General features: G+C 52.2%; 1 protein-coding gene across 1 annotated transcript; it reads right to left on the bottom strand.

Annotated features, from left to right (window-relative positions):
- Positions 1–422: 422 nt before the first annotated feature.
- On the bottom strand, positions 423–4,986 carry LITAF (lipopolysaccharide induced TNF factor). Its single transcript, XM_056866225.1, has 3 exons — positions 4,764–4,986; positions 2,635–2,791; positions 423–531 (listed from the first exon to the last, which is right to left on the bottom strand). Exons 1-3 carry the CDS (start codon positions 4,984–4,986, stop codon positions 423–425), a joined length of 489 nt encoding a protein of 162 aa, XP_056722203.1.
- Positions 4,987–19,939: the final 14,953 nt, after the last annotated feature.

A 19,939-nucleotide genomic window follows, 5' to 3' on the forward strand; every position in this document is an offset into this window, starting at 1 on the left:
CATCCTCCATAAGAACATAAGGAAAGCCCTGCTGGATCAGACCCAGGCCCATCAAGTCCAGCTGTCTGTTCACACAGTGGCCAACCAGGTGCCTCCAGGAAGCCCACAAACAAGACGACCGCAGCAGCACCATCCTGCCTGAGTTCCACCGCACCCAATATAATAGGCATGCTCCTCTCGTACTGGAGAGAAGCAGGAAGATGCATTTGACTCCTGCCGCTGCAGAGGGACAGGGCTCCCCCCTACCTTTCCAAGACAGAACAGAGGCAGAAATTTGCAGGCAGACAGAAGGGTCCACAAGCAGGAGAGGAAAAGGTGTCTTCCCGAACACACATTTGTAATAGGCAAAAATGCGCAGCATCAAAGCGTCCAAGAAGTGCTCACAGGGAAGACCAGCCCTATGGGACGAATCCTCCAGGGGCTCAGAGTCTCCTGTAGGTCCCCACGAGCGCGTTGCAGCTGGGGCAATAATGGTCCACGTCGAGGAGGGCGTCCACGCAGAAGGGGATGAGGCAGCAGCCAGCGGCACACCTGCGAGGCAAAGCAAAAGGCGCTCAGCAACTTCTCCCCTGCCAAGATGTGCCGGCCCTTCTGGGATCTGGCTCCCATGGGCGCTGGCCTTGAAACCCCCCCTCCCCCAGCTTCTCTAAAGCTTCTGCCATCCAGAGAGGCAAAATCTTTGCTGCCCTGTTGGATATCCCCTCCCCCCGGCCACCAAGTCTGCCTTCCTCTATTCATTGTGCTGCCAAAGTCCGGGCAGGTCTGCCTTCGCAGAATGGCAAAATTACCCAAAAAACACCCATCAAATACTTTTTCATCCTGTTCTTCCCTCCAGCTCTTACTGGGGAGGGGCTGTAGCTCAGCAGTGGAGCATCTGCTTGGCATGCAGAAGGTCCCAGGTTCAATCCCCGGCATCTCACGTTGAAAGGACCAAGTAGCAGGTGATGTGAAAGACCTCAACCTGAGAACCCGGAGAGCCGCTGCCAGTCTGAGTAGACAATGCTGACCTTGATGGACCAAGAGCTTGAGTCTGCAGAAGGCAACTTCATGTTTTGGAAAGGGGCTGTGGCTCAGTGGTAGAGCCTCTGCTTGGCATGCAGAAGGTCCCAGGTCCAGTCCCCAGCATCTCCACTTAAAGGGACTAGGCAGGTAGGTGATGTGCCAGACCCCTGCCTGAGACCCTGGAGAGCTGCTGCTGGTCTGAGTAGACAATACTGACTTTGATGGACCCAGGGTCTGAGTCAGTATAAGGCAGCTTCATGTGTTCAGAGTTTAGGAGGGCACACATCATTCTCTTTTATCTACCTAAAAATTGGGGGGGGGGGAGATCATGTGACCGACTCAAGGTCCCTTTGCCTCTCCACCCCATCCCAACGCCGATTCATGCCCTGAACATCTGGGCTGTCTTTCAGAGTCTCTCCTGCCTTTTTAAAAAAAAATCTGGCTTCCACGTACTAAATCTTCCTTCTGGCCGTGTGACAGCTCTACTCCTAAACAGGCGTTGGCTTCCAAGTCTATCGCAAACCCCCCATCCTTGCCCCCAATGCCTCCCCACCCGTGGCTTGTTATTTATAAGGTGAGTTAAAAAAAAAAAAACTTCTAGGGAATATCTTCCTTAAATAACTTCCATGCCCTTTTAAGCTCAATGCCTGGCTCACAGTACCTAAAGGGAGATCTGTGCTCCAGAGGATCACTTACTCACCCTGAAAAATCTACCCTGAACCCAGGAATTCTTGGAGGAGGGGCTGCAATTTAAAAAAAAACTTTTTTATATCCCAATGGGGATCCAAAGCAGCTTAGCGTCATTCTCCTCTCCTTTTTATCTCACAACAACCCTGTGAGGTGGGTCAGGCTGAGATTGTGTGACTGGCCCAAGGTCACCCAGCGAGCTTCTGAGGAGCAGTGAGGATTCGAACCTGGGTCTCCCAGATCCTAGCCTGGGGGAGGGGCTGTGGCTCAGTTGCAGAGCATCTGCTTTGCATGCAGAAGGTCCCAGGTTCAATCCCCGGCGTCTCAAGTGAAAGGGACTAGGCAGGCGGGTGATGCGAAAGACTTCTACTTGAGATCCTGGAGAGCCGCTGCCTGTCTGAGTAGACCATACTGACTTTGATGGACCCAGTATAAGGCAGCTTCATGTGCTGATGTGTTCACTTTAACCACGACACCATGCTGGCTCTCACACTGTTTAAATCACTGGTTCCCAACCGGGGGTCCACGGACCCCCAGGGGTCCACGAGAACTAAATTAAGGTCCGCAAAACAAAGTTATAAACCCATAATAAATTAATAGTTCTCTATTATAAAAAAATATATTCAAATATTATTCTAAGTTTAATGTTTAACTAACAGTTATGATTAAAGTTTATTTTCAAATTCTCTGAATTTTTATTTTGAACCTTGGGGTCCCTGCACCGAACAAAAAAGTCCTAGTGGTCCCTGGTTAAAAAAGGTTGGGAACCACTGGTTTAAATGGAAGCTGTTAAGAATTCCCAGAGAAGACAGATGATTCAGGAGAGAGGGGTACATCTCGGCCTTGGCAAGCTGACCCGCTGCAGACTGATGGGAGGGCACGGACACCAGAGGAACATCCGTGCCCCACTCGGGCGCTGGCGGAGAGGCAGCTACAGTCACTTACCCCAGCAGGCAAAGACTGCCGCAAGACAGCCAGGTCAAGGCGCCAGCCGAGTGCGAGAGGCGCGTGACGATCACTTTGCTGCAAGACGGGCAGCACATCTGCACCGGGCGGTCGTGGAAGACCAGTGGGTTCTGGACGTAAACCGCCTGGACGGACACTGGCAAGAAAACAAGGGCATGAGAGTCGCGCTCCCTTCTTGGGCCTCTCGGTGTCATTCGGTGAGCCAAAATTGTAGCGGGAGACCCCACTGAACTCGAGCTTTGTGCATAGGCTGCCTCTGGACTAGGAGGCTTGCTTCTTAGCGAAGGCAGCTTCCTGCCTGGAAAGGTGCAGCCAGCGTCCTTTAATTTCCACAGGGCTTTGAGCAGACGCATAGGGCTGCCCTTAAGATGGACCCGAAGGCTCCAGCTGGTACAGAATGCTGCGGCGAGGCTCCTTGGGGAGGGGGGGGTCTCGCACCGAGAACGTACACGGGCAGAGCTTCATCAACTGCACTGGCTCCAGCTGGAGTATCAGATCACATTTAATAATTAGAAATTTAATAATTTCATATCAGTCTTCCCTTCTACCATCCTGTTGTTGCATTTATTACAGGGAAAACCAATGACAACTACAATGGTATCTTCTTTCTGGCATATCTGCCAGTCATATTTCTCACCTTTATTACCATGCACATGTAATAGATAATAGAAATTTGATAGATTAATAAATTTCTCAAGCTACCGAAAGCACTTCGGGGACCCCCGGGAGCACTTCGCTTGGGGCGACCAGGAAGAGCTTCTTCAGCGCTCATTGCGGCCAGCAGGAAGTACGCGGAGCAAGAAGCATATAGATGCATCAAAGGCTTTTAAGCTGATCGCTCAAGGCCACTTAAAGGTAAAAGGAGGGCTGGCAAAGGCCGGCTGGAAGGGAAATACAACCCCTCTGGGATACCCACTACAACCCACGGCTTCTCCTCTGGGGGGGTCCCACGCGGCTTTGTTCCATCTGCAGAAATTGCACCGTGTTGCTAGGGTGCTGGAACTGTTCTTACCGGGAGATCTGGATCTGTGTGGACTCATCCCCTCCCCGCTTTCCCTGACATCTGTTCAGCTGGGCTCTCTCACTCCCCCGGGTGGCATCCATACTGACACCACCCTTCTCAATGGGGGCACTGGAGCCCTTACTAGCTTAAGAAGTATCTGTTCACTGCCTGTCCAAGGAAGCTTTCCTGGACATCTTAACATTTTCAAGCTTGCAAAATGTTTACATTTCCAAGCCAGTTAAAAAAAAAAATTGCTGGCATTTTGTGGCTGTTATAGAATCATAGAGTTGGAAGGGTCCACCAGGGTCATCTAGTCCAACCCCCTGCACAATGCAGGAAATTCACAACTACCTCCCCCCTCACACACACACACACCCAGTGACCTCTACTCCATGCCCAGAAGATGGCCAAGATGCCCTCCCTCTCATGAACTGCCGAAAGCACTTCTCATGAAGTTCATAGACTCAGCATTGCTGACAGATGGCCATCTAGCCTCTGCGGAAAAACCTCCAGGGAAGGAGCGCTCACCACCTCCTGAGGAAGCCTGTTCCACTGAGGAACCACTTTCACTGTGGTTCCACTGTGTATGGTTAAGTGGCCTCGGCCCCTTCCCTGGAAGTTTTTTCTGCCAGCTTGGAGGGCTTTAAGCGGGGAGTGGACATATTCATGGAGGAGAGGGGTATTCATAGCTGTTAGTTAGAAGGGATACTAGTCATGCTGCATACCTATTCTCTCTAGTATCAGAGGAGCATGCCTATTATTTTGGGTGCGGTGGAACACAGGCAGGACAATGCTGCTGCAGTCGTCTTGTCTAGGGGCTTCCTGGTTGGCCACCGTGTGAACAGACTGCTGGACTTGATGGGCCTGGGTCTGATCCAGCAGGGCCGTTCTTATGTTCTTATGAGTCATCAGGCACTTCGTCCATTTCAAGAGAGAGTGGAACTGACAGACTGAGCAAACCCTTTCCCCAAAGGCCCCCTTGTGACTATAACCCCAAGAGGAGCTGCATCTCCCCCCCCCCCTAGCCCCGGCCCCATCACTCACTGCAGAGAGGCTGGTTGGCAAAGCTCTGTCGAAAGCGCGCGAGGATCCCCAAGTCACTTACCTGGAGGAGGGGCCGTGGTCACAGGCTGGGCTGGGTAGGGCTGCGCTGGGTAGGGCTGTGCTGGGTAGGGCTGTGAAGGATAGGGTGCCGCTTGCCCCGCTTTTGGTGGTGGTCCGCTCGGCGCAGGGTAGGGGTACGGGTAGGGGGCACTGTTGTTGATCTCTTCGTAGGAAGGCGGTGGGGCCGATGGGAAGCCCGGAGCAGAGGGTGGAGGTGCAGCCATGTCTGGGAAGGAAATGGAAGAGAGGCTGAGCCAACGAGGCCCATTCAGCCCGGCAGGCGGCCTGCCTTGACACCCCGCCACGGTCCAGGCCAAGGGCGATCGGCCATCCGTCTCCACACCTGGTGGTTGGCCACATCTGGAAAACGGAGCTCCCCCTTCCGGCTAGCAGCCAAGAAGAGTCCCTGGCCCATCCTCATGGCAGACTGGAGCGCCAGCATGGCATAAGATTGGAGTGGCAGACTGGGATCCGGGAGACCCAGGCTCAAGTCCCCGCTCTAAGGCAGACGTTTGCTGAGTGACCCTGGGCCAGTCGCACACTCTCGCCTTAACCTACCTCACAGGGGTGTTGTGAAGATAAAATGGAGGAGAGGAGAAAGAGGCAAGCTACTTTGGGGAGAGAGGCAGTGTACAAAGGAAGTAAATATATAAATATATATACCAATCCTTCACCGCAAACAGTTTGGTGATTGTCGTCTTGCAACTGGCCCAAGCAGCACAGGTGAGCTTTAACATACTGGGTTCACGTTAAGGCAGCCCCACAATCATAGAATCATAGAGTTGGAAGAAACCACCAGGGTCATCTAGTCCAACCCCACGCACAATGCAGGAAACTCACACCTCCCCCACACATACCCAGTGCCCAGAAGATGGCCAAGATGCCCCTCCCTCTCATGAATGCCTAAGGCAGTGGTCGGCAAACCGCGGCTCACGAGCCACATGCGGCTCTTTGGCCCCTTGAGTGTGGCTCTGCCACAAATGACCTCGTGCGGGTCCCAGAGCGCTCGCCTGGCGCGCTTCCTTTCCCCCCCCTTCCTCCCGCGCACGCGCCAGCTGGCTGAGGTAGCCCGGTGTGCTGCGGCGCACGCGCGAAGGTCACGCAGCGAGAGGGAGCCGATTTCAACCCCGCCAACATTGGCGCTCAGAACGCCACGCGAACAGGCGCGCATGAGCAAACTTTTCTATTTTCCCCTGACTTCCCCGTTTCTTTCTGTCCAGCATGCATGCGTGTATGTCACGAGACGGACCCTGTCAGACCCTGCCGGGCCCTGCTCAGACGTAACCACCCCTCCCAGATGGGAGGCTCCTGCCTCCTCGAAAGGAAAGGGGGGAAGGGACGCCAGAATCCCGGGCGGAACAGGCGGCCCCTTCCCAAAGAGGCGCGTTTTCTCCCCAGGAACCGAGAGCCAACGGAACCCCGCTGGCCGCTTGGGAGGGCTCGGGCCCGAAGAGCGAGGCCCCACCTACCTCACCAGTCGGGGGAGAAGGAGGGACCCCGCGTCGGCTCAGCCAGGAGCCGGCAGGAACCCGGGGAAGCAACCGGCTTTAACAGAAAAGAGGAGAGTTTAAGAATGAATAAGGCTTGGCTTCCTGTTCTAAAAAACCTACAGACTAACAAAGACAACATTCAACAATAGCCATGCAGATTAGCTTTGGATTCCACACATTAACAGATCCCTTCAGGATACAATGGTTCCATATTAACATACCACACCCTCATTAGCACATTATCTGGATACTTACAGGACAATGGTTAGCACATTACTTTTGCAGGACAGTACTCAGCTCAAACCCAACCCCTTTCTGACTATATATTACTCTTCCTACACCCTTGACACTGAGAGACACTGTCCTTCAGTGTTACTCCTCTGAAGATGCCGGCCACCGCTGCTGGCAAAACGTCTGGAAAGAAAATTCCAAGACCACGGTCACACAGCCTGGATAACCTACAAGAACCAATGAACTCTGACCGTGAAAGCCTTCGACAATACGTTCCAGCTTGTCTACATCTTTCTTAAATTGTGGTGCCCAAAACTGAACACAGTACTCTAGTTGAGGTCTACCCAGAGCGGAGTAAAGCGATACCATCACTTCGCGTGATCTGGGCACTATACGTCTGTTGATGCAGCCCAAGACTGCATTTGCCTTTTTAGCAACCGCATCACACTGCTGACTCATGATCAGTGTTTGGTCTACTAAGACGACAAGATCCTTTTCACACACACTACTGCTCAGACAAGTCTCCCCCATCCTATAATTATGCATTTGATTTTTCCTACCTAAATGCAGAACTTTACATTTGTGTTTGCTGAAGTGCATTTTATTAGTTCTAGCCCACTTCTCTAGCCTGTCAAGATTATCCTGTATCCTGGCTCTGTCTTCTACCGTATTTGCTACCCCTCCCAATTTAGTATCATCTGCAAATTTAATAAGCATCCCTTCTATCCCATCACACAAGTCCGCCTTTCTTGACGAGACCCCAGGAGGATTACAAAACGTAAAAGCAGTGCATGAAAGTGTCTTGTGTTTCCATCCAAAGGTCGGGAAGGACTGGCAACTCTCTCAATTTGCAGAAGAAGCGGAGAAAGAAAACGCAGCGGCTCCCCTCGCCCCACCTTGCGCCCCGGTTTTACGAGGCTGAAAAGCGGGTTGCTCCAGCTTGGCGCCCGCCTGACGCGGCTCCTGTTTGCCCAAAGGGCTTTTGACAGACAGCGACGTCTGCGGCAGGCGTGAGGCTTGGCGTTTGCAGTGTTTCTGCCTGCGTGGATTTTTCAAACCTTCTCGCTGTGGCCTTTTCCGTGGCCTTCATTTCCACGGAAAGGCTAGCAAACACAAACCCGCAGCCGGTCGCTGCTACTTCATCCTCCGTCGTTCCCATTTCACAGGTTTTTCCACCCCATCAACTTTGAAGGCAGAGAGCCGGCCACGTTTGGCCCCGAAAGTCCACTTGTGGCCCAGCCTCTGCTTGGCAGGCACGAGACTCCAGGCCTCGACCCCCAGCCTCTCCCTTAAACACTCCCAGGTTTCCTCAGAAGGTGCCAAGAAAGACCTTTCTCTACCTGAACTGCTGCCGGCCAGAGAAGACGCTACGGGGCCAGACACAGACCAGGGGTCCCACTCGGTTTCACCGAGGAACCGCTCTGACTGTTAGGAAATTCTTCCTAATGTCTAGACGGAAACTCTTTTGGTTTAATTTCAACCCGTTGGTTCTGGTCCGACGTTCTCTGGGGCAACAGAAAACAACTCGGCACCCTCCTCTATATGACAGCCCTTCAAGTCCTGGAAGATGGTTATCCTGTCCCCTCTCAGTCTTCTTCTCTCCATGCAAAACATCCCCAGCTCCTTCAACCCTTCCTCATAGGACTTGGTCTCCAGACCCCTCACCATCTTTGTTGCCCTCCTCTGGACCCGTTCCGGCTTGTCTACATCCTTCTTCAACTGCGGTGCCCAAAACTGAACACAGTACTCTAGGTGAGGTCAAACCAGAGCAAAGCGATACCATTCAACGGACTTCGCATATTTTATCTCGGTAGCCCTTACCAATACTCCCGTAAGGTAGGCCAATATTATCCCCACGTTCCACGAAAGCACAGAAGCAGCAGCTTGTTCACAAGGCCGCCGGGCAAACTGTGGCAAGATGCAGAGTGGGAAAGGCCGGTTCTCTTAGCCAAGACCCGACACCCGGGGAAACGCTCATCCCAGAGGTGGGTAAATCACTGCTGGGGTCTTTGCAAGTACAGCTCTCGAGTAGCCTCGCCATTTGTCGGGAGGAGCGGCCATCTGGACAGCAGCTTCCGCTGGCAAGCAGGCAGCCTGAAAAACCACTCGAAAGTCCAAAGGCCATTAAGGGGAGGGGAAGCGAGGGCCCCGCCTGTGTCTCTGCACGCTTCCGTGTACTCTCAGGCACACCCCCATGAGTCACGCCTCAGTCATTCAACCATGGGAAGGGCACTGGGCCGGGCAAAAACATTTTAACTGTTTATTAAAATGTTTATAACTGTCGTGGTGCAGGCAAGGAGCAAGGGCTGGAAGCGTAGTCTGGGGAACAGTCCAAGGTCATTCACAGTGAAGGCAAAGTCCGAGATCTCAATACCAGCAAGGGAAGTCCAAGGCGTTAGTCAAAGCCAGTCCAAGAAGTCAGGATACCAGGAATCCAAAGGATAGCAGGGAAACAAGGCCGGTACACAAGGAGGTTGGGGACAAGTTGCATGCACAACAGCCAAGCCTAACTGATGGCTGAAATCCCTTCCCCTGCTGCTGTAGCAGAGCCAGCTGATGCTGATGCGGCTGAGTTCCCAGGTGGTGCTTCAGCCCTGCTCTTCCTCATCACTGCTACTGGGGAGGTTCCTGGGTAAAGCCTTCAGTCTAGCACTCTGCCGTCTCTGCTGCATTGCCAGACGGACCCGTTTTCTTCTCTGCTCCAGTGGCCTTGGCGAGGCCTCTGGAGACCCTGCATGTTGCAAGGGGTCAGGTCCAACTGGAGTCCTTGAGCTGGCAGGCTGCAGGCACGGCGAGTCATCTCCTGACTTTGGCTGATCCTCTATTCTGGCAGGCTGTAGGCCCTGTGGTTGTCCCTGTGGGACTTCTGCCTGAGGATGTCCCTCCGTTCTGGCTTCTAATTCCCCTTCACCAGAGGAGGTCTCTGCAGACTGACTCATGACAATATCCCACCTTTCCTCTCAGTTCAAGGCACCAACTCCAGCGCCAACGTGGACAGCTCTTTGGAAAAAGAGGCCTTCGCTACCTAGACGGGTTCACGTCCGGACAGCCGTATTCCAAGACTGTTCGCCGACGGGACTAATACTACCGTTTTGACTATAAATTATAATTTAAAGAAGAAATTAAAATATGTTTATGGGGGGAATGGGGGAGCAGATATTGCTTCTCTTGACGGTGGACACTGAGCTGCACGGGCAGTACCCGGTTTTCCAGGGGGGAAGGAAGGGGGAGTGGGTGAGCCACACAAACAAAACTGCAGATGGGGGCAAGAACGTGTCCAGAGGAGGGCAACAAAGATGGTGAGGGGTCTGGAGACCCTATGCGGAAAGGTTGAAGGAGCTGGGAATGTTTAGCCTGGAGAGAAGACTGGGAGGGGACAGGATAACCATCTTCAAGGACTCGGAGGGCTGTCATATGGAGGATGGTGCCGAGTAATTTTCTGTTGCCCCAGAAGGTCAGACCAGAACCAACGGGGTTGAAATTAAATCCAAAGAGCTTCTGTCTAGACATCAGGAAGAACTTCCTGGCAGTCAGAGCAGTTCCTCAGTGGAACAGGCTTCCTCGGGAGGTGGTGAGCTCTCCTTCCCTGGAGGCTTTTAAGAAGAGGCTGGATGACCATTTGTCAGCAATGCTGATTCTATGACCTTAGGCAGATGATGAGAAGGAGGGCATCTTGGTCACCTTCTGGGCAAGGAGTAGGGGTCACTGGGGGTGTGGGGGGGGTAGTGGTGAATGTCCTCCATTGTGCAGGGGGTTGGACTAGATGACCCTGGTGGCCCCTTCCAACTCTATGAATCTGTGATTCTAAGAATGAAACCAAGTCCCTTCTGGGCCCTGGAGGCAGCACCCCCCCAAAAAAAAAAATCTGGGAAAAGGCACACACTTTACACTGTGGGTATTTGCCACCTGTGGTATTTCGGCACTTCCTAACCAATTTGTCAGCCCCTTCCAGATCCTTACTGATTGTGAGTGGCTGTTTAGAGCCCCGAGGACCAAGACAGCTGGCAGTGCCAGGATGAACCCTTGAGAAATGGGGGAGGGGTCTGTTCACAAATGCACCTTCCCCACCTGGGGCCCGGCATGGGAACTTGCACGAGAGGAGGCACACACCCAAGAGACCAAGCCGAGGCAGGAAGCACTTCCAGAAAACACCAACTCTCAATCAAGCCAATGTGCACATTCAGCTGCAAGTCAGAGGGATCTGGGGGCCAACGCCTGGGCCCAGCAAGCCCTCGCGGGGCAAGAGAAGCTGTCCGGGCTCCCATAAGGCAGAAGAATCCTGCAATCACAGAATTGGAAGGGACCACCAGAGTCATCTAGTCTAACCCCCTTCACAATGCAGGAAATTCACAACTACCTCCCCCCGCCACACACACACACAGTGACCCCCTGCTCCATGCCCAGAAAATGGCCAAAGCCCCGTCCAGGACCCCTGGCCAATCTGGCCTGGAGGAAAATTGCTTCCTGACCCCAAGGTGGCGATCGGCATTCCCCTGGGCATGCAAGAAAGGGCCACGAGAGCCAAACACTGGCGCAACCCTCCCTCCCTCCCTCTCACCATCTGCCTCAGTTCCCAGAATCATCCTTGCTGACCGAGAGAAGCCCTCTCTGGGTTGGCACCCCAGCCAGCACAGCCCGGCGCTGAAGTGCTGCTTCCGCTACTATTACCAGTGCCATCTGAAGCAGATCTACTTGGAATCCTACTCAAGGACTATCTGATGGCGCTCACCCCCAGGAGAGTGTGCTTAGGATGGCCGCACACATGTTCCAGAGCCAGGTGCTTCAGCCTCCGTGTCCCCAACACAAAGGCCTCCTTTCCAAGCACTGTTTGCTTAAAAAAAAAAACCAGCCCAAACTATTTTTGTGGAGGAGGCGCTTCCTTCCAACTGCCCCTGTGCCAACGGCCCCCAATAAGACAAGCAGAGGAGACGAGACAGTCAGCAGGGAAATTCTGTAGGAACGCAGACAGAAATGCAGAATGTGGTGGCGGGTGCAAAATTCAGCTTCCGGAGGAAGACGACGAAGAGTTGGGTTTTATGTGCCGACTTTCTCTACCACTTAAGGAAGAAGCAAACCAACTCACAATCACCTTCCCTTCCCCTCCCCACAACAGACACCCTGGGAGGTAGGTGGGGTTGAGAGAGCTCTAAGAGAACTGTGACTAGTCCAAGGTCACCCAGCTGGCTTAATGGGGAGGAGTGGGGGAATCAAATCCAGTTCTCCAGATCAGAGTCCACCGCTCCAAACCACCACTCTTAACCACCACACCACACTGGCTCTTAAGTCAGTTTTCATTTTAAAAGAAAGCAAGTATCTTGCGCAGGGTTCCCCAGCATGGTGCCCAGGGGGATCATGGCACCCGCCAACAGTTTTCCTGGCACCTGCCAAGTGTTTTTAGAAAGTGGGCGGGGCCTGGGGAAGTCCTGCCCAGCAGGGATTCGGATTCCCCATTGGAGATCTGATCGGCTGTGCAGATGTCATAAACAGCTGGCACTACAACGTTAGCTTTCTTCTCTCCCTGGCTCCTCTTCCCCAGTGTACCCTTGAACCTGACTCCCTCCCTGCACTTGGTTGGTCAGTCCCGTCTCCCCCGTGGCCATTTTGTAGCCGCACCCGTCACCCTGGGTCAGAATTCAAGAGTTGCCTACCGGCTCAAAAAGGTTGGGGACCCCCCTGGTTTAGGCCTTTGGGTTGCAAAGATAGGTATGAGAATGTAGGCGGAAGATGTCGAGCACCAAGGGTTCGTGGGGTGGGGGCAACCGCCACGGTCCTCTCATTCTCTGGAAGTGGCATTTCTGCCAACTTGTCCCTCCCACGATTGAGAAAATCAAAATGACGCAATGTAAGAGAAACCACGCACCACCAGCAGCTCTCTGTATGCAGGCCGCAGAATTTACCATTTCCTGGCACAGAACTTGGATGTTATTTCAGCACCAAGAAGAGGAAGAGTTGGTTTTCATATGACGACTTTCTCTACCACTTAAGGGAGACTCAAACCGGCTTACAATCACCTTCCCTTCCCCTCCCAACAGACACCCTGGGAGGTAGGTGGGGCTGAGAGAGCTTGAACAGAGCAGTGACTAGCCCAAGGTCACCCAGCTGGCTTCATAGGGAGGAGTGGGGAAATCAACCTGGTTCTCCAGATTAGCCTCCGCTGCTCATGTGGAGGAGTGAGGAATCGAACCCGATTCTCCAGATCAGAGTCCACCGCTCCAAACCACCACTCTTAACCACCACACCACACTGGCTCAATCCCAGAAGAGATGGGCTCATTAAAAAAACACCAGCCCATTGTGGGCAACCTGTGGAATCTCTTGTTCCCAGAAGCCTTCCTGACCACCTGATTCACAGAATTGTAGAATTATAGAGCTGAAAGGGACCTCCAGGGTCATCTAGCCCAACCCCCAGCACAATGCAGGAACTTCACAACTGCCTCCCCCACCCACACCCCGTGACCCCTGCTCCATGCCCAGAAGATGGCCAAAAAAAAAAATACCGTCATACTTCAGACATGCTTATCTTGGAAGTCTGCGGGAGGTAAGCAGGAAGTACTGGAATTTGGAATAATATCATGTGTACAGGTAAGCTGCCTTGGGTGATATCGTTATTATATAAATAGGATCTACCCGGCCTTTCCGCTACGCACAGCAAATTCCAGATGTGCAATGCTCATAAGTAGCAGCAGTGATCTCACAAACTTGGGGCATTCCATACCCTCAGCTAAACTCTTTTATGGCATGACCCTTTGGGTCCTGTCTCAACATGGGGTCCCCTTTTGGGTGGTCTCCCCCCCCCTTACGGACCACAGCCATAGGGATAGGATTTTAAAAGGGTATTTTATTCTTTATCACAACCCACAAAAAATGGCCAAGTTCTACACCAGTGGTTCCCAAAGTAGGTAGTACCACCCCCGGGGGCGGGGGAATTACCTAGGGGGGCACTAAGAGGCAAGGGGGTCACTAGAGGTGGGCCCCTTCAGCTGTGTTGTTCACTAATTCAGAATAGATATTATTTACAATATGGCACCCTGCTGACAAATGTGGTGGAAACGATCCAAATTTCCCCCCACACTTTGAAGAGCTGGCACCACTGGATCAAGTTCATCAGTTTTGTAGAATAAATTTCAACTAAAAGGTTTTAATTTGATTTTGAATCGATGAGCAATTAATGATTACTGTTTTGAAATTCTATTGTTATCATCTTCTTTAGTGAGTCATGCAAGCCCATATTTTGAATAATGCTTTTTATAGGATAGGGTAGGGGGCGCTGGGATTGAGTCTGTGGAACTGAGGGGGCGGTGGGGGCCTGAAAAGTTTGGGAAATCCTGACCTACACTATACCTTTCTAGACCTGCTGCCTTTACTGATGCCTGTTAACTTTTCTCCAGCAGGGGTTAAGCCAGCAGGGAGGGGGCAGGAAACGGGGCGAGGGGAGAAGCTTACAAATGGCATTGGGAAATTCCACTCCATGGGCACTATCTCACTGAGCGGGAGAGCTACCAATTGGGTGCTCTGTGACGCCACCCCTGCCAGGCAGGTGCAATGCACTATGGACTATGCAGCTCCCGGAGGGGAAGATGAGCCTCTTTGATTAGCATCCGTAATGGCTCAGAGGAAGACGTTGTGCCTGACTCGGTTCCCTGCAGCCGCACTAAACGTAGCAGAGCGTAAATTCAGGGAAATGCCGGCTTGGAAAATTCACTCCGGTTTGGGCATTGTAAAGAACCTGAAGACGGTGCAGACTTGGGAGGCGGCAGGACAGACCCGGCCAAAGAGCTACTGGCATTTTGCCTGGCCGGCTTCCCCGAGGACATTTTGTTCAGGGTCAGTCCGAGTTCTTCAAGTTCTCAAAGCAAGGCCAACCCCCTCTTTCCACCGCTTCCCTGGTATCTGCAGCCCTGCCGCAGACGAAGTTTCAGAGGCAACCCTTTGCAAGACAGATGAAGAGACCAAACAAGCGCAGAAAGGAAGACTATCTTATATCTTATACGGCGGCATGCAAGATTTTGAGCTGGAGGAGAGCTTAAGGCCAGCCGGGAGAGAAGGGGTGCTTTCTCGGGGAGGGGGCGGTTTCCAAGCCCCTCCAAGCACCTCAGCCTACTTTGCCCGCAGAAGAACGCAGCTTTGAATAAGAAGAACATCTCTGTGTTCAAGACCTGGCAGCCGTTTGCACTCTTGGCTGCCGGACAAAGTAGTTGCAGCTAAGAGACCGAGGGGTGAACCAGGAAGCCCCCACTTTCGAACCTTACTTTCCAGAGATGGATCAGACCCAGCACAGAAGCCGCAACAGGGGCTTGGAGCCCCCCCCCCCGCAGAAGCCTCCGATTTCCGCCACCCGTACCCCATTGAAGCCCCTTTGGCCGTCACTGCTAGAGGACGGCTCAGGGCCCGGGATCAGCTTGGCTTGCTGTCGGCAAGACAATGCTCAAGGATGACTCTGCCCCAACACCATGGTCTTGGGCAAGCCACTCCATCAGAGCGGAGCAACAATGCCGGCCTCATAACCAGCCCCTCTGACGGCGCTGTTGGGAAGACAACTCACCTTGTCCCTGGAGGTCTTTGAAAAATCAAAGAGCACCACCACATAAAAGCTCCCTCTGTCCCCCACCCCCAGCAGAAGTGATGAAGACAGCCAAGCTGTCGCAGAACCAAGTGAACACGTGAACACATGAAGCTGCCTTCTACTAAATCAGACCCCCCCTGGTCCATCAAAGTCAGTATTGTCCACTCTGGCTGGCAGCAGCTCTCCAGGGTCTCAGGCTGAGGTCTTTCCCATCACCTACTTGCCTGGCCCCTTTAACTGGAGAACATAAGAAAAGCCCTGCTGGATCAGACCCAGGCCCATCAAGTCCAGCAGCCTGTTCACGCAGCGGCCAACCAGGGGCCTCCAGGAAGCCCACAAACAAGACGATGGAAGCAGCATTATCCTGCCTGTGTTCCACCGCACCTCATAGAATCATAGAATAGAATCATAGAATCATAGAGTTGGCAGGGACCACCAGGGCCATCAAGTCCAACCCCCTGCACAATACAGGAAATTCACAACTTCCTCCCCCACACACACCCCTAGTGACCAGAAGATGGCCAAGATGCCCTCCCTCTCATCATCCGCCTAAGGTCACAGCATTGCTGACAGATGACCATCTAGCCTCTGCTTAAAAACCTCCAGGGAAGGAGAGCCCACCACCTCCCGAGGAAGCCTGTTCCACTGAGGAACCGCTCTAACTGTTAGAAAATTCTTCCTAATGTCTAGACGGAAACTCTCTTGATTTAATTTCAACCCGTTGGTTCTGGTCCGACCTTCTTGGGCAACAGAAAATGACCCTTGTTTACTCACCGTGAAGGGTCCTTCTCTCTGAGGTAAGAAGGGCATCTTCAATTCTGGGTGGTTCTCATTTGCTTGCCCGGGGAGGCAGGAAGAAAAGGGTTAAAAAGGGTTCCGCCCCCTGCTCCGTGGGCAGGAAACCATCCCTTTCAGTTTTCTATTCTTAACAAGCTGAAAGTCAAAATTGAAAGAACAGGAACAAGGAAACAGGAACAACTGACTAGGAAACTCGACAATAGGTTGCAACATTTAAACAACAAGAATAAACATCATGAGTTAGCACATTAAACCTCATTAGCACATTATCTTGATACTTACAGGACAATGATTAGCACATTACTTTTGCAGGACAATACTCAGCTCAAACCCAACCCCTTTCTGACTATATATTACTCTTCCTACACCCTTGACACTGAGAGACACTGTCCTTCAGTGTTACTACTCTGAAGATGCCTGCCACAGTTGCTGGCGAAACGTCAGGAAAGAAAATTCCAAGACCACGGTTACACAGCCCGGATAACCTACAAGAACCAATCATGAGTTAGTAACTAGGTTTCCTAGTTGACCTAAGTAGTCCCTTGTAAATATACTGCCTCTTTTCCCCTTTTCTATTTTATTTTATTTGTATTACATTTCATTTCCAGTCTCTTCTTCAGTCTTCTCATCCGGGTGGGGAAGATGCCCTTCTTACCTCAGAGAGAAGGACCCTTCACGGTGAGTAAACAAGGGTCATTCTCCACTGAGGGAAGGGCATCTTCAATTCTGGGACCTCCAAGAGCTGTCCCTTGTTATGGGTGGGAATGTCATTCGCTCGTCACCTGTTGAAGGACTTGCCTTCCGAAGGCTGCATCTGCTAAGGAAAAGGAATTTATTCTATAGTGACGTACAAAGGTTGAAATAGACGACCAAGTGGCCGCTTTACAGATGTCCTCCACAGAGGCTTGTCTTGCGAAGGCTGCAGAGGTGGCTGCACTACGCACTGAATGTACTGTAATGCCCGTCCGGAACCGGAATCCAACTGGAGGAGTATGCTTGGACGATGCATTGTCTGATGACCTGGCTGATTGAAGACTTAGATAACTTGTTACCCTTGCTGGCCGGTGACAAGGAGATAAACACCTCTTCGGTCTTTCTAATGGATGCCGTGCGGGCGATGTAAATCTTTAAGGCCCTGCGCACGTCCAAGGTATTCCAGTCCTTCTCCGTTTGGCAGGACGGATTTGGGCAAAAGGACGGAAGGTGGAGCTCCTGGTCTCTGTGAAAAGGGGGTATTTACCTTTGGAATAAAGGTTAGGTCTGGGCACAGAACCACTTTGTCTTTATGGAAGACACATAGTCCCTTGTTATCGGAAAGAGCGCCCAGTTCAGATACTGTTTGCACCGAAGTGACGGCTACTAGGAATAGCATTTTCATCCTGAGTAGGATCATTGAGGTCTCCTTGAGGGGCTCGAAGGACGCCTTGGTTAATGCAGACAGTACAATAAGTAACCGCCAGGTTGGAAATCTGTGTACTGTAGCTAGAGAAACTTGGGTTCAAAAACGCCCTAATGTGAGGATGGTGAGCTAAGTCAAAGCCATCCAAAGAGGGAATCACCGTTGCGATGGCAGCTACTTGATGTTTCAAGGTGGTGGCCTTAAGTTTCTGTTTCAGTCCCTCTTGCAGAAAGGATAGGACCTGAGAGGTCTGTGGGTGTATAGGATCTATTGATTTCCTCCTGCACCACCGAACGAAGGCCTTCCAGGAGCAGTTGTATATCCTTCTAGTGGAGGAATGACGTGTCTACTACATCAGAGCTATATCCCGCATCTAAGAACCACTTCCTTCCAAGAACCAAGCGGTCAGCCTGTACCATCCTGGCCTTGGATGGTATAGAGAACCCTGTGTCAGGAGCTGAGGATTAACAGGTAATGTCCACGGCTCGCGGACGGATAGTTCCTTCAGGTATGGATACCAGGGCCTTCGAGGCCAATCCGGAGCCACTAGGATCACACTCGCCTGTTCCCGTCGAATCTTTTGAATAACCCGAGGTAGCAGAGGGAGAGGCCATGGAACCATCAGTGCGTCCGTCTGCTCAGCCTTCCTGTCGTGGAATCTTGAGTAGAACCTCGGGAGCTGATGTTGCAGCTGGATGTGAATAAGTCCACTACTGGACGGCTGAATCTGTGAGCTAGTTCCTGGAAAATCTCCTTGTTGAGTGTCCGTTCCGCTTCGTCGAGCTGTTGCCGGCTCAACCAGTCGGCCCGACTGTTCAGGATTCCCCTGATGTGCTCTGCCTTTAAGGACTTCAGATGGTTCTCTGCCCAGGACAAGATGGGTTCCGTCTCCCAGTGTAGCCTGGAGGACCGAGAGCCCCCCTGCTTGTTTAAGTGGGCTTTGGCAGAGATGTTGTCTGTGCATACTAGGACGTGGTGACCTTTCAGAATGGACTGGAAGGAAAGTAATGCTTTCCAGATCACCCTGACCTCCAGCACATTTATATGTAGGGTCTTCTCCTGCACTGACCAGACGCCTTGGGCCATGTGTCCCTCTAGGGTAGCCCCCCAGCCCTCCAGGCTTGCGTCGGAGAACAGCTGTTTCGGTTCTTCGTGAAAGAATTCTAGGCCCTTCTGCAGGTTGGAAAGTCTGGTCCACCATCTGAGACTCTGTCTGACTTGCGGTGTGACGATGACTGCCCTTGTCTCTTTGGCTAGGATCTGTAGCTGGTAGGGACGCAGGGGCCATTGAAGAGGCCTGGCATGAAATCGGGCCCAAGGCACACATCCGATGCAGGCAATCATCAACCCTTGTAGTCGAGCAAGGGACATCAGTTGCACCGACGAGGACCTGATGACTTCTTTGGATGCGCATGCAATCTTGCTGGCTTTCTCTGCTGGCAGGGAGACCGTGTTGTTTTGAATATTGATAACTACTCCAAGGTGTAAGATGTTCTGTTGAGGTGACAGGCAACTCTTTTCCCAATTGATGAGATAGCCATGAGATGTTAAGGCTTGAATTACTCTTCAGGTATGTTCTGAGGCGAGAGTTTTCGAAGGAGCACTGATCAGGATGTCGTTGAGATACGGGAACAACTGAAGACCTTCCTTGCGCAGGTGAGCAATCAGCGTCACCATGACCTTGGAAAATGCCCAAGGTGCTGATGTGAGGTCGAAGGGTAGGGCCCCAAACTGATAGCGCATCCCTTGATAACAGAAGCGCAGGAACCGTCTGTGGGAAATATGTATTGGCAGGTGTAGATATGCCTGTCATGGGCCCTGCCTTAGGAGCTGAGGACTCGGAGGACTCTGAAGCTGAAGTGGAGGAACAGGTTGCCTCTGGGCCTTCAGTACCTCCATTGCAGTCAGTAGCACAGGAGCCTGAAACAACTCAGCAGGAACCAAAGCTAGGCAGAGAGATGGAACAAGGGCAGACAGAAGCTACTCTTCCCCCAACCCCTGCAGCAGAAGCTGAGAATGGCAGCCCTCCAAGCTCACCTGAACCTAATAGGCATATCAGGACTCGGCAGCGTGTGGTTTTGCAGGGTAAAAGGAGGAGTGCTCGCTTGGAGAGGCTAAACAGACAGAGAACTGGTGCTGAGTCTTTTCAGGATGAAGCCTAGCTTGGAAGTGCACTGACTGATAAAGGCAGTGCAGGCATGCTTTCACTTTACGGAAGCAACCGTGCAGTTTCTCTGTGTTCCTGCTACTGCCTCTGATTAATCTTTCCGGCCGTTGACTCCTGCCTGCTTTGACGACGCCTCTGACTTCTGACCCTGATAGATAGCATAATCTTTGTCGCCTGCTCCGAAAGGGGCTAAATACCTCCCGCACGTCTGAGGACTGCGGGCACCGCCCAGCCTTTGGCCTACACCGGCACAATGCCTCTGTCAAGTCGATTGAAGTCAGAAACGATCCTGGACGAAGAGCCTCCAGGATGGACTTTAACATTTCCATGCGAAAAATTTTTTGATGATGTATCTGTTTACGAACTTTAAGTTTAGAATGGCCCTCCAGTCCCCGTTCTTCTTGGGGACTGTGAAAAATACAGAGTAAACTCCTTGCTGATGTTCCTCCAGAGGCACCATTTCTATGGCCTTTATTTGAAGCAGATGTTGAATGGCCTTGATAGTTCTTAGTTGCTTTGCTGGTTTGTGG

This window comes from Euleptes europaea, chromosome 21 (genome assembly GCF_029931775.1).
Source record: "Euleptes europaea isolate rEulEur1 chromosome 21, rEulEur1.hap1, whole genome shotgun sequence".
NCBI classification, from domain to species: Eukaryota; Metazoa; Chordata; class Lepidosauria; order Squamata; family Sphaerodactylidae; genus Euleptes; species Euleptes europaea.